General features: G+C 36.2%; 1 protein-coding gene across 2 annotated transcripts in view; it reads left to right on the plus strand.

Annotated features, from left to right (window-relative positions):
* The window catches only part of ABCB5 (ATP binding cassette subfamily B member 5), a 131,094-nt gene extending 119,251 nt beyond the window's left edge, over positions 1–11,843 (plus strand). Inside the window, exon 28 of one of the 2 annotated variants that reach the window (XM_021063420.1) lies at positions 11,794–11,843. In XM_021063420.1, the coding sequence (XP_020919079.1) occupies positions 11,794–11,832 (39 nt within the window). In that variant the 3' untranslated portion in view covers positions 11,833–11,843. The remainder of the gene's footprint in view (positions 1–11,793) is intronic. The other variant, XM_021063426.1, reaches the window with a different exon arrangement.

Here is a 15,766-nt window from a genome sequence, read left to right on the forward strand (position 1 = left end):
GTAATGCCTCCTAGACTGACAAATACCTGCAATGCCGAAGTTCTCTTTGAGCCTATCCATGGCAATTCCACAGTCATACCTACAGATGTCGGTAAAACATTTTCCTGTCTAATTGAGAGCCCAATATAATTTTTTACGTGCATTTTAAAAGATTTTAAAGGATTATCTACAGGAAGCATTCTTAGTCACTGCCTTCGCAGGAACAAGCAACCATGGTGAAAATTGGGGTCCCAAAGAGTACACAAGGATATGTGGGGTTCTCAGCTGATGAAGGCAGAAAGTGAGTAGAGACCTGCTGCTTTTAAGGACTGCCACAATTCAAAAGTTTAAAATTGCTGTATTGTTCTTAAAATAGTCTTAAAACATATCATTTTAATTTTTTCAAGAAATACTACAAAGCCACAGTCATCAAAACAGTGTGGTATTGGTACCAAAACAGACAGACAGACCAATGGAACAGAATAGAGAACCCAAAAATAAACCCTGACACCTATGGTCAACTAATCTTTGACAAGGGAGGCAAGAACATAAAATGGGAAAAAGAAAGTCTATTCAGCAAGCATTGCTGGGAAACCTGGACAGCTGCATGCAAAGCAATGAAACTAGAACACACCCTCACACCATGCACAAAAATAAACTCCAAATGGCTGAAAGACTTAAATATACGACAGGACACCATCAAACTCCTAGAAGAGAACATAGGCAAAACACTCTCTGACATCAACATCATGAATATTTTCTCAGGTCAGTCTCCCAAAGCAATAGAAATTAGAGCAAAAATAAACCCATGGGACCTCATCAAACTGAAAAGCTTTTGCACAGCAAAGGAAACCAAAAAGAAAACAAAAAGACAACTTAAAAAATGGGAGAAAATAGTTTCAAATGATGCAACTGACAAGGGCTTAATCTCTAGAATATGCAAGCAACTTATACAACTCAACAGCAAAAAAGCCAATCAATCAATGGAAAAATGGGCAAAAGACCTGAATAGACATTTCTCCAAAGAAGATATACAGATGGCCAACAAACACATGAAAAAATGCTCAACATCGCTGATTTATAAGAGAAATGCAAATCAAAACTACCATGAGATACCACCTCACACCAGTCAGAATGGCCATCATTAATAAATCCACAAATAACAAGTGCTGGAGGGGCTGTGGAGAAAAGGGAACCCTCCTGCACTGCTGGTGGGAATGTAAACTGGTACAGCCACTATGGAGAACAGTTTGGAGATACCTTAGAAATCTATACATAGAACTTCCATATGACCCCGCAATCCCACTCTTGGGCATCTATCCGGACAAAGCTCTACTCAAAAGAGACATATGCACCCGCATGTTCATTGCAGCACTATTCACAATAGCCAGGACATGGAAACAACCCAAATGGCCATCCGCAGATGATTGGATTCGGAAGAGGTGGTATATATACACAATGGAATACTACTCAGCCATAAAAAAGAATGACATCATGCCATTTGCAGCAACATGGATGGAACTAGAGACTCTCATCCTGAGTGAAATGAGCCAGAAAGACAAAGACAAATACCATATGATATCACTTATAACTGGAATCTAATATCCAGCACAAATGAACATCTCCTCAGAAAAGAAAATCATGGACTTGGAGAAGAGACTTGTGGTTGCCTGATGGGAGGGGGAGGGAGTGGGAGGAATCGGGAGCTTGGGGTTATCAGACACAACTTAGAATAGATTTACAAGGAGATCCTGCTGAATAGCATTGAGAACTATGTCTAGATACTCATGTTGCAACAGAAGAAAGGATGGGGGAAAAACTGTAATTGTAATGTATACATGTAAGGATAACCTGACCCCCTTGCTGTACAGTGGGAAAATTTAAAAAAAAAAAAAAATGGGTTTAATAGAATCAAAGCACCTTGTCCTCAGAATTATTCCAGCCAGCTAAGGAATTACTTCAGTGAGCTCAGGATTTAAGGAATACTTGTATAAATCTCTTTGAAATGAACAATCATTCACACACACACCCTATCAATTTTCGAAGTCTTTTACTCCCTATACTTCTTCTTTTTTAAAAACAAATTTGTTATAGTTTATTTACAGTGTTCTGTATATTTCAGCTATACAGCAAAGTGACCCAGTTATACATTTATATACATTCTTTTTCTCATATTATCCTTATACTTTTTCTTAAAGCAGTGTATTCTGTAACTAAAAAAGAAGCTAAATTAGGAATTGAGATTTCTATTTTAAAAAATAAAATGAAAAGGTACTTTAGCAGATTTAAGTCTAGGTTTTACATTTGAAATCACCCATTAAAGCTCTTATAAATTAATTATTAAATAATAATATGTTTAGGTTTATTGTTTACTTAAAGGCTTAAAGTAATGAATGCCATATTATTCAGAACACCAAATCAGCAACTTTAAAATGCATTGTCTTCTTATAGTGCCTTAGATTTTGTAGATATTCAAGGTGATTCAGCTCAAAAGGACATCATAGCAAATGTGCATTACTGATACTAAAATAAGGCTTATATTTTACTGAAAAAATAAGCTGTTTGGCTGCAAATTGTTTTTGCTTCTGCAATCACATATTGCCATCTCCTTGTCATGGGTATTATCAATCTTTAGTGACCTACTGGATGGTTAACTTTTATTCTGGGATGGCTTAAGTCCATAAAAATATTTCCTTTCTACCACATGGCAGGTTTACTTTAACTTAATTAATTTTAATCTTTTATCCTAGTGTAAAAGTTGGTTTATGTATTTAATTCTGAAATATTTTAGTACCTGAATTTACCTTGACAAATTTCTTTCAGATGCTTGTGGGCCTCATTTCCCACAAAACTTCTGTCTATATTACTACTCATGCCCTCTCAAGGACTTCCTGGTCTCGGGAAAACAGTGACTTCTGCCAGTCATGATTCAGCCTAATACTTATTGAGGCTGACTCAAGTTTGCTCAAGCACTCTTGCCCTCTGCTTCTCCTTTACCTTTCGGCTTAGATATGTTACAAGAAACAAACATGAAGTACCATTCGTGGCGAGGGGGGAACATAGGGGCAATGGAATGGAACCTCTGAACACCTGGCCTAGAAAGTCCTAAATATAGTGAAGGCAGCTGACCAGAGAGGTCAGTATCCATCAGAGTCATCCTTTAAATGTTAGCATATTGTAGTAGCCCTCAGCCATTGCCACATCTTATCCTTGTACCACCCTCTCTTCCTGCGAGGGAGGCTGTTCATTGAGTCTTAAAATAATTGAAATGCTAATGAGAGTACCAGTAGAATGGAAACAACTGTAAGAGGCATAAGGCACAGATAGTAATGAAAAGAAATAAACCACTATGTCACACCTGTTTTATAACTCAATCAACCTACTTTATATCTTGCCACTCTTTAAAATAAGCTGTGTGTTTTTATGTTAAGTCAACTTAGGTCATAGCTAATAACCTAGTTTTTAACCTACTCAATGTGTCAGTTTCATAGTACATGCAGAGTGCTTTGCATATGACCTATTGTATGAAAATATTTCCTGTAATAATTCTGTGTATTCACTATTTTAATTCTGAGCTCTTATTCTAACAGGGTTAGTAAAGTAGAATCATAGATTGTCTGGAAAATTCATTCATAAGAACCAGTCAAGGGAGGAAACTGGGAAAATTAGAAGTGATAATTACAAGACATGTAAAAGCTCATTTAAAAAGCATAATTATGTTTCAGAATGCATGGATCACTACATAGTACCTCAGGTAACACAACTGGATTCAGTTTAGCAAAACCACACTGATAAAACCTGTACTACTTTTCCATTACTGCTATAACAAATTACCACAAACTTAGTGAATTAAAATAACACACATTGGAATTCTCGTTGTGGCTCAGTGGTTAATGAATACAACTAGGAACCATGAGGTTTCAGGTTCGATCCCTGGCTTCGCTCAGTGGGTTAAGGCTCTGGCATTGCTGTGAGCTGTGGTGTAGGTAGCAGATGCAGCTCAGATCCCAAGTTGCTGTGGCTGTGGTCTAGGCCCATGGTTACAGCTCCAATTAGACCCCTAGCCTGGGAACCTACATATGCCTCGGGTGAAAAAAACAAAAAGACCAAAAAACACACACACACACCCACATTTACTATCTTGGAGTTCTAGAGGTCAAAAAAAGTAAAATCAGTCTGTGTGAGTTCTAGGGAAAAACCATTCCTTGTTCTTTTCCCATGTTCCTCGGCCTGCATTCCTCAGATCTCTGCTTCCTTCATATCTTCATCTCTCTCGCCTTTGACCTTCCTCTCTTACTCTTAGAAGGAGCCTTGTGATTACATTTGTGTCATGAAGATAATCCAGGATAAGCTGCCCATCTCAAGATTCTTAACTTAGTCACTTCTGCAAAGTCCCTTCTGACATAGAGGCAACCATATTCACAGGTTCCAGGAATTAGGATGTGGACATCTTTGGGAAAACACCCAGCCTACTACAAAGCCTATCTATTTAAACTCATTCCATGGAGAACACGAGGTTTTTTTATTTTATTTTATTTTGTTTCAGATTTCCATTGAATAAAAGCCCAAAGAGAACACTGAAAATACCCAGTCCAACATCATCATATGTTGTTGATGAGAGCAAAAACTCACATAACTTGCCTTCAAGCCCTGTGCTTTTTCCATTGCAACATGTTACCTATCCTCATTGCTAAGCCAGGATTTGGAATGCATTTGTCTTTCTCTCTTTACTTTTGCTACCAGATTCTGTTGTTGCTGGTATTTCCTTTTATCTTGAGACTAGATTTATTGAACAGAAGTTTATACTAAGTTCTACTTTCTTAACCTTTTTCTCTGTTCACTACATAGCTATATTACATGCTAGCAAGTAAAAACAAACTTCTTAATATTGTAAATATATGAGCTTTCACATGCTTCTGATTCTGTATGCTTTTGAACTTTCCTAAAACCATTTTAAACTACTGCTTCTAATGAGAGCTAATATTTTTGTGAAATTTTTCACATAGGCATGGGATAAGTACTTTCTGTACACTGTTTCTTTAGTCTTCATATCAACCCTATAATGGCACATTTTATTAACATTATCTTTTTTTTTCTTTTTTCTTTTTTTCTTTTCTTTTTCGCCTTTTTAGGGCCTCACCCAAGGCACATGGAGGTTACCAGGCTAGGGGTTGATCAGAGTTGCAGCTGCCAACCTACACCATAGCCACAGCAACTCGGGGTCGGAGCCATGTCTGCAACCCACACCACAGCGTACTGCAATGCCGGATCCTTAACCCACTGAGCAAGGCCAGGGATCTAACCTGCATCCTCATGGATACTAGTCAGATTCATTTCCGCTGAGCCACAACAGGAACTCCAACATTATGTTTCTTTAAAGAGAAGAATAGTGAAGTCTGAGAAGATTAAAATTTGTTACAACTTGGCTTTGGAATTCACACCCTTACCTAACTCCAGAGCCTAAAGTCTCCATCATAGATAGCACCAAGGACTTGTCTCCACAATTTATTCAAGAAGATGGCTAGATGAATTGAGGAATCAGTCATTGCTCATAGGAGTATATCAGGTCCGTGTAAGGATAAAACTGAAGTTTTGGCAGGAGTTACATGGTCTAATAAACTTAACCAGCCACACCCTAAATATATTCTCTACATCCATACCACAATAGTAAGACTGAATTCAGACTGATGTATAAATATGTTTTTCCTTTAGTATTACTTACATGTATAAGTGCTGTGGATTTGGACACTTTTTACCTGGGTAAAATTTCAAAAACATGAGAATTCTACATTCTAAAAAATTTTGAAAAAGAGACACACTTCTTAGACCAAAGTACATTATCCATGAGTATAACTTCTATGGAAACTTGCTGAAAAGCATCATCAATCTAACTGAGTTTGTGGAGTTCCCATCGTGGCTCAGTGGTTAACGAATCCAACTAGGAACCATGAGGTTTTGGGTTCGATCCCTGGCCTTGCTCAGTGGGTTAAGGATCCAGCATTGCCGAGAGCTGTGGTGTAGGTCACAGACAAGGCTCAGATCCCGCGTTGCTGTAGCTGTGGCATAAGTCAGCGGCTACAGCTCCGATTAAACCCCTAGCCTGGGAACCTCCATATCCCTCGGGCGGGCGAGGCCCTAGAAAAGGCAAAAAGACAAAAATAAATAAGTAAATAAATAGAGTTTGTGAGGCATGTTTTCTTAATGATTTATGCTTAATTATCAAGGTCCAGTTCAATCCTACGAAATGTTTTTCTTTGTAAACTGCTTGAAGGTCTGCTTAATAAGATGTTTCCTGAGATTTCAAAAAAGCAAAAGTTAGACAATTAGGTGTGAAAAACTATATATGAATTCAGTCACTGCTGCATTATTAAACTGAAGGAAAGAATGATCTTGTAAACCAATCTGTTTTTGTAGATGTAGTAGATGATGGAATGCTATTCTTTGTAAGCCAAGTAAAATTTGCTATTGAATGGAGGTATTTTGTTTGATCATCGACTTTACTACGTCACAGTAATGTAATACATGGCTAAAATATTTCTGCCCAGTAAAGAGTCAAGAATAGATTCTAGGAAGAGCTGAAGTTGTTAAATTACTGGAACATTATGGACAATTGTAAAGCAAAAAAAGAGAGAGAAAGAGAAATAACCAACTAAAGAAAGAAGAAAAAAACACTTGAAAATCCTGAAACAATAAAAAATGTAATGCACTCAAGCAATTAGTTTAGGACTGGAAGAAAAAAATATTCCACCATCAAATACTCAGAAAACCTAAGAAAATATGTGCAAATTTAAAATTCCTATTTCCATGGCCCCAGTTAAAGCAGAGTTACACCTTTGCCTACATTAGTTTTATAAATTCCTTTAGTCTCTAGTTTCCTAGAGCTAAATCTCTGAGAAGAGATGGGTTAATAGCAACATGTAAGCCAAACAGGAAAAGCCTGGCTTTCGCAGGATGGTATGTGCAGGACACCAAAGGAAAGCAAGAGGAAGAGGAGGTCATTAAGTAAGAGCAAGGTCAACATGGCTCACAAGGATGGAGAAAGGAGAAAACCTTGAAGGTAACAGAATGCCTTCCATTATAAAATGGAATGTTCCTTTCATTAGTGGTAGCAATAATAAGATCAATAAAATAAGCTAGGCTTATAAGTTCTAGTTTTTCTATACTATATATAGTTTTTATATAGAACTTAAGAAATTAAGTTCACATTCATTGAGCATACATTTATCAGGCACTATGATTGAGCCTTATAGGCATTAACTTACTGACAAGAAGAATCGTTCTTTTATTCAGATTTTACCAAATGGGGAAACTGAGGCACGGAGTAATTAGGGAATCTTCCCAAGGCCAAATGCAAAGGAAGTGATAGAATGAGGATTCAACTCAGAAAATCAGACTGTATAACCCACACTCAACTAACCCATTAGCCCTCTAGGATGGAATCTGAAATGGTTAAGTAATATTTTTGAGTTGTAGGAGTTCCGTCATGGCTCAGTGGTTAATGAACCCGACTAGAAACCATGAAGACTCGGGTTCAATCCCTGGCCTCCCTCAGTGGGTTAAGGATCTGGCATTGCCGTGAGCTGTGGTGTAGGTTGCAGACACGGCTGGGAAAAGACAAAAATACATATTTTTTTTTTTTATTGGAGTTGTAAACTTAGAAAATAACTTGCTGTATGCCTCCTCCTTACACTGCAAAAATACAGAGGTACATGGTTCCTCTTTGGTTAACATTCTGATGTGAAGCTTGATTTTTTTTTCCTGCCCACTCACATTCTGAAAAAATTCTTATACATAATCCAGAAACAATTTGGCAGGGCTAGCTGCTCTAGCAATAGCACCTTTTCCCCACAGTTGTCTTCCCTACATTCACACACACACACTCAAGTGTAGAAAAAGATTAGACCCTGATGGCTACCTGGATTGTCTCTCACTGTTGAATCACCCCTGCTATCTTTATTTTCAGGGTGTTTATCATAACTCTTTGTTCCATTTGCAGCCCACTTGCTGATGCATCATTCCTCTCTTCAGTTAAGATAAAAAAGATCTTGATAGCTGTATCATGCAAAGACCAAGGCAGATTTACAAATGTTGCAGCTGAAAAGAAAAAAAAAAAGTAACATATGCATTGGGTACTGTGTGGGCTAAGGTGGAGTCATCAAAAGTGGTTCAGGTTTGCTCAACTATACCGAGGCTTCTATTCATATGAATGACTTTCCAGATATTGTAAAAATAAATGCAGCTTCAGTAATGAAATTGTTTTAAAATCAGGATGTTTAGGAATTCCCTGGTAGCTCAGAGGATTAAGGATCCAGTGTTGTCACTGCTGTGGTACAGGTTCAATCCCTGGCCCAGGAAATTGTACATGCCATGGGCATGGCCGGAAAAATAAAATAAAGTAAAAGTGAGATGTTTAATGATGAACTATAAAATTCTATCTATTTCCATATTAATAGAAGACCTATGACATTAACCTAGACATAATTTAAACATTTGGAGTGACCACTAGTATATCACAAACCCAGCAGAACAAGCAAGAGAAGTGCAAACATCACAAAATTTTAATCATACCCTTATGAAATGTAAAGGAGAACACCCCCAGGCTTTTCTCTGATGTTATGTATTTCAAGTTGCTCTTTTAGTAAATATTGGAATCGTCACAGAAACTCCAGTCTGTCAAAAAAAAACCAAAAAAATTAACCATCTCCTTTCTCTGCATTCGCTTTTTTTTTTTCCGGCTTTTTAGGCCTACACCCGTGGTATGCGGAGGTTCCCAGGCTAGAGGTGCAGTGGGAGCTACAGCTATTGGCCTATGCCACAGCCACAGCAACACGCCAGATTCGAGCCATCTGCAACCTAGACCACAGCTCATGGCAACACCAGATCCTTAACCCACTGAGGGAGGCCAGGGATGGAACCCAAAACCTCATGGTTCCACTGCACCACAGCGGGAACTCCTACATTCTCTTTTATCAAGGTGGATTATAGCGGCGAATATAAAAGACACTTTCTTTGACTTACTCAAGTAAAACTATTCTAAAACATGTAGCATTTTAGTAGTGCAAACAAACTAAGTTCTCAAGTTCTAAATCTAAGTTCTCTGGCTCTAAATCTAGTGTCCATTGATAGGTATCAGAGAGGTGCTAAGATGAGCATATTCTTAAGATAAAATCCACAGCCTGCAACGAATTCTCAAAGGGTTTGTTAACAACAAAATTAAGAACCACTCACTATTCTAGACCAAAATTTTTAAAAAACCGTCTCCACAATCAGAGATTTTAAATATAAGATTCATGAATAGAAGTTATAAACTGGAGCATAAATAGAACAATTAATGAAATCAGGTTTGGGAGTTCCCGTCGTGGAGCAGTGGTTAACGAATTCGACTAGGAACCATGAGGTTGCGGGTTCGGTCCCTGCCCTTGCTCAGTGGGTTAATGATCCGGCGTTGCCGTGAGCTGTGGTGTAGGTTGCAGACGCGGCTCGGATCCTGCGTTGCTGTGGCTCTGGCGTAGGCCGGTGGCTACAGCTCCGATTCAACCCGTAGCCTGGGAACCTCCATATGCCGCGGGAGCGGCCCAAGAAATAGCAACAACAACAACAACAAAAGACAAAAAAAAAAAAAAAGAAATCAGGTTTAAGTGTTGCAATAGAGTTTTTAAAAGGCATAGGCTCTTGTATCCATTTTTTGGGGGGGTGGTACTCAGAATTTCCTATATATAGTTAAAGAAAGTAGTTACTTTTACAAGTCTATTTAGCAACATCAGTGAATTGTATTAGTTTATTATACACAAGAGAATATTTAAGTTTACTTTAATCAACTTTATTTGGAAGACAAACTAAACTGCCCCTTTATAAATATTTTAGAGTAAAATAGATTGGGCTTAATTCCAGGTAAATACATATACACTCACAGACCAAGATTTAAGTTATTTTAGCACACTTTGAACATTTTTAAATTATAATACTATAATGTTTACATACTGTCAAATTTTTAAATAGTAAATTTTAGGTCAGGATGATGGGGTGATTTTTATTTTTTCAAATATTTTTTTTCCTTAAGGAACACAAGAAATATCTTACTTTTGTTTTACAATTATAAGTAAGTTCTCAAATTATGACTGTGATTCATGATCATGCTTACAGCTTATTTTTAACCCAAAGTACTGAACACAAAATAGGCATTCAGAATCTGTTGATTTGATTTTTTAAAGTTTTGAAGAAAAGCAAACATATCATTTAAAATATCACTATGAAGGAGTTCCCACTGTGACTCAGCAGTGATGAACCCAACTAGTATTCATGAGGATACAGGTTTGATCCCTGGCCTTGCTCTGCAGGTTAAGGATCCAGTGTTGTCATGAGCTGTAGTGTAGGTTGCAGACACAGCTCAGATCCCATGTTGTGCTACTGTGGAGTGGTGTGGGCCAGCAGCTCTGGCTCTGATTCAACACCTGGCATGGGAACTTCCATGTGCCACAAGGGTAGCCCTGAAAAGCAAAAAATAAAATAAAATAAAATAGTCACTATGAGATACTGTTTCCTCAATACAAGCTGAGGCTATATTAGAGATATGATGTATGTTCCAATCTACTCAGCCTCTTCTTTCTTCCCTTCTCATAACAACTCAAGAGTTTAAGACTCTCTAGTGGTTGGATTTAAGCATTCCTTGCAAGGGCTAATGAGTATGCCCTATAGGTATTATTTCAAGCTTGTAAAAGAATAACTTTTAATTATGTACAATTATGTAAAAAACTTTTTAAAACCTTTAACAATTAATCAGTGATTAAATAGACCTGACTTGGACACTATTTTGCCCATTGGCCATAAAGTAGCAAAAATTTTAAATAGACCTCTTCATCCTGCTATGACAGCTGATTCAAATCAAACTCATTTTCTATGGTGGCCATAAATGAATGAACTCTTTTTATAGGTCTGTTCTGTGGTTCCATGCAGCCAGAAACCAATACACTTAGCAAATTCAGTAAAGAAAAATTAACTATAAAAATCTTAAGTCATTTTTTGGGGGCAGACTATAGACTCATTGATTGAATCCTTTTTTTTTTTAGCTTTCAACCAGTTACAACTAACTTGTTCAAGTGAATCCGTATTTAGTACCATGTGACAGAAATAGAACTGATTGTTTCCCAAAATTCTTTTGTAAGATGATAGCATATATTAGGTTCCATTCTGCCCACTTAATGCGTTAATCTAGTACTAAGAAAAGAAAACTGATTTGCAGGTTCCAATTGAAGGAAAGTGTATGGTGCAAAGGCTTGAAGAAGAGTTTCTGTTTCTAGAGCCAGCACTCCTTTTCCAGAATGTTCTCCATTGGCCTAGATCATCTGTTTGATTTTACAACCAAGTAAACAACTCATTCAGAAAATGACAAAACCATGGAAGGACAATTCAGAAAACAGGGAATACAAATAGCAAATAAACATATGGAAGAAAAGTTTAGAAATTTGAAATCTGCAACTTAAAGCAATAAAATTCATTTCTTCCTTATTAAATGAAGAATTCAGTGCACTCAAGGATGGTTTTCTTAACCGCTTTTTTCTGGAGTAGAAACTACTACACACTTCAGGGACAGTAATCTGGTCATCTCTATCTAGCGCCTCTGAAATGTTCTTATCCCTCAAGAATTCCTTCCCCTTATAGTATCCTAAGGTAATAATCGGAAATTAGAACAAAAAGTCATGCATAAGGATATTCAATCATTTGGAAACAAACTAACTTTGCATATCAGGGAAGTAGTAAAATGTTGATACATAGGCCCATACAGTATTTTATAACAGTTTAAAATTATGATTGCAGGAGTTCCCATTGTGGCACAGCAGAAACAAATCCGACTAGGAGCTGTGGGGTTGTGGTTCAAACCCTGGCCTCACTCAGTGGATTAAGGATCCAGCGTTGCCATGAGCTGTGGTGTAGGTCACAGACGTCACTCAGATCTGCATAGGCCAGCAACTGTAGTTCCAATTTGACCCCTAGCCTGGGAATCTCCATATGCCAAGGGTGCAGCCCTAAAAAGCAAAAAATAAAATAAAATTATGTTTGCAGATAATTTTTATTTTATTTATTTATTTGTGTGTGTGTCTTTTTGCTATTTCTTTGGGCCGCTTCTGCAGCATATGGAGGTTCCCAGGCTAGGGGTTGAATCAGAGCTGTAGCCGCCGGCCTAAGCAAGAGCCACAGCAATGAGGGATCCGAGCCGCGTCTGCAACCTACACCACAGCTCAGGGCAACGCCGGATCGTTAACCCACTGAGCAAGGGCAGGGACCGAACCCGCAACCTCATGGTTCCTAGTCGGATTCGTTAACCACTGCGCCACGACGGGAACTCCTGCAGATAATTTTTAAATAGTGAGGGGAATTTATTTTAATATTAGGGAATAAGGTTGTATATTCTTACAGAGGTATCTAAGAAAAAATCACATATAAAAAATGATTATAAGACATAATTATTGTGTCTCAGAAGTGGCTTTAAGATAATTTGTTTTCTCTGCTTCTTCACAATTTCTTGTACTTTCTAGAATATCTTCATTGAGCATCTAATAGTCTCCAAAAAAATGAAGTTTAAAACTTCTACTGAAATGGAAAGTCTTTAGATTAGAACTGAGGTAATGTGATTTGACAAATTTCCATTTGTATGTGAGTGCCTCCATTAAAATTCACAGAGGTAGTTACATTTTTTACAATACAGGAGTTCCCTGGTAGCCTAGCAGGTTCAAGATCCAGTATTGTCACAGCTGTGGCTCAGGCCACTGCTGAGGCATGGGTTTATTCTTGCATGTGTTTAAACCTCCACATGCCAGCTATAGGTGCAGCTGGGGGAAAAAAAAAAAGGTATTAATAAAACAAATTAAAGTGGGAGAAAGAAAGTATGATAATGTGTGAAAATTTGTTTACAATTTACTTTTCTAGGAAGTGCTACAATCAAGGCAGCCTCCAAAATAAAATTTCCTAAACTTCCCACTTAACTAGTTTTCTTCTGAACCCTTACAGTAAGAGCCTAGGAAAAGTGGAAACTCGGAGGGGGTAGCTTTTAAACATGGTCCTCAATAAATTCCTCGTTTATGGGTAAAAAGACTGCCTGTATTGTTCTTGACAATTTATCTGATTGGCATACATTACTTGTTAATATTACTTTTACTTATTCTTTGCTCTGTGTGAAACTACAATGGATAAACCTCAAATGCCAGGTTCATTCTCCCCTTCACTTCTTATTAGCCTGTACTGTGTCTAGGCTACACAGACCTTTACTTACTATTTCTGGGGATAATCACAAATAATAATTATCAAGAAATGGGAAACTGTTAGAAAAATCAAACTAATAGTATAAATGAATCATAAGAGAGAAAACTGTTACCATAGAATAATGGACTGCTTCTTAAGAAAATGTCATGAAGCTATAAATGCATATTATCTTTATGCCCTATAGCAATACTACCACAGAAGGAAAAACAAACTGTCCTGATGTAGAGAACTTTAACTTCTGATTATTTAGTCATAATTTGTGGAATACCTCCCAACTGAATTTCATATGTAGTACTGCTGTTACAACTTATATATGAGTTCTGGAAACATAGGAGTCCACATTTATGCAATTGAAGTAAGAGGAATTAAACCAGCATGTAGGTGTAAAGTATCTGTAGAAAAGAAACTTCAGAAGCAAAACTTCAGGATAAGGTCTCAACTGCATGAATCTAATGAACAGAAATTGGAATTTTTTTTTTTTTTTTTAGATACCTCTTTTTTTAATAGCATTAATATTAGAAAGAAGAGAGGAGGTGCTGACCAGTGTACATCAGCATAATACTACTCTCTTGAAAACAAGGTAAATGTAGTTTCTTAGTATGGCAGAGTAGTACTAGTATTTTAAATGTATTAGGATAGCCCCAAATGAAGCCAAACAAGCTGAAAAATAAGAAACAGAAAAGAGTAATAGGAAAACCAGTTTTATATTTTCACCCTACAGGTAATAAGTAAATCTTAACTTTATTATGCCTCCCATTTCCCCTTTAAAATAGTACAGAATGCCATGCTTAGCATTTTCACGAACAGGCATGAGTTACTCTGTTTTTATATTGCCTTTTATTTTTAGATAAATATATTTTATGTTTTATCATGTCCTTATAGATACATGAATTTCATTTTTTGAAAAATGAAAAATTAGGACATCCAGTTAAATTTGCATTTCAAAAAAAAACATATCCTATTTAGTATTATTATGTCCCAAATATTGCATGGGATATGCTTATACTAAAAAATCATTTGTTGTTTATCTAAAATTCAAATTTAGCTGTGTATCTTATATTTTACCCAACAACCCTAGGTAGAGTAAAAATACATTTGAAATAAAGAATACTTTCCTTTTTTATGAACTCCTTATAATCTCACTCAAACAAGACAAAGACCCTTGCAAATGTATTGTTCCATGGACTGTATGAGATACATTTAAAACAAACAAAAAGACCCAACCTTTAAATTGTAAAGCTTTTAGTATTCTGAGAAACTCAGTTCCTTAGCAAAAGTGACCTTAAAATTTGGAGGAAATAAATAGAACCATTAGACTATTTCTCTTTTGTAGTTTCTATATTATGGACAATAATAATTAAATGTCATTTTAAATTATAGAATAAAAAGCAGGTCTAGGCTACAAATAGAACATTGGTTTTTGAAAATTTGGGGTAAAATTATCAGCCATTCAAAATGTAATCTGATACTTCCATACATGAAATAAAAATGAAAACTGAACTAGATATGTCTTCTTAGATTTTAATTAACTATGAGAGAAATTCTTTAAAAAACCTTTTTTACTCTGAGAAGCTATATTTTTAAAACATATCCCTGAGGAATAGCTTTCTGGGTAAATTTGCTAATGTGGTACATAGCGTTTGCATAGCCCAGTTGGCCATAAGAAGCTAAGCAAAAAAAAGCACTTTCCTAAGCTACAATCTACCACTGACTGATGTGCACTGCAACATTTGTTTAAAGTCTTTATTTTGAAAAATTATATACTGACATTGATATCCTACGTTTGACAAGTGTACCATATAATGTAAGATGGTAACAATATAGAGAACTACTAGAGCTCGCTCTTCTATTTTTACAAATTTTCTGTAAATCTAAAATTATTCCAAAATGAAGAGTTTAATTTAAAAAATGAAGTTTAAAAAATACCTTTGCTTTTGGAGTATAAAATAATAAAAGTTTTCTAAACTACTTCTCAGACATAAATACCATTTTTCTACAAAAGGGATCAGTATTTTACCCCTCTTTCAGAACTAAAATTTTCTCTGGAAAACAACAGGTAGAATTTTAAGAGTAGGACACTTCACTGATTCTAATTTCCCTGGGAAAATCACTGATTCTGATTTTAATACATATTAAAACATTCAAGTGAACATGTCACTAAGCAAAGAATGTTCACATTAATAATTATATAATATTTACTATACTATTATATGCTATTCAAATATTATATGCTAAATAGTTATATCATGTGCTTTCTACAAAATATGTGCAACTGAAGAATATATAACGTTCTGTTACCAAAATATTTACAAGGCTGTTTTGCTGCTTTCTATTCATTACTATTACAACATTCGATTGTGATAATAAACTAAAATATGTCACTGTTTAGGGAAGGAAATATGATATACATGTTCTTTAACCACTACAGTTTTAAGACCAAGTCATTATTTATTGGGAAAAAGAACAAACCTTAATTAGCCTCATAGTACAAGAGCTACTGAATTATCACCTACAAGAACCTTATTTTCTT

The sequence above is a fragment of the Sus scrofa genome, chromosome 9, assembly GCF_000003025.6.
Source record: "Sus scrofa isolate TJ Tabasco breed Duroc chromosome 9, Sscrofa11.1, whole genome shotgun sequence".
NCBI lineage: Eukaryota > Metazoa > Chordata > Mammalia > Artiodactyla > Suidae > Sus > Sus scrofa.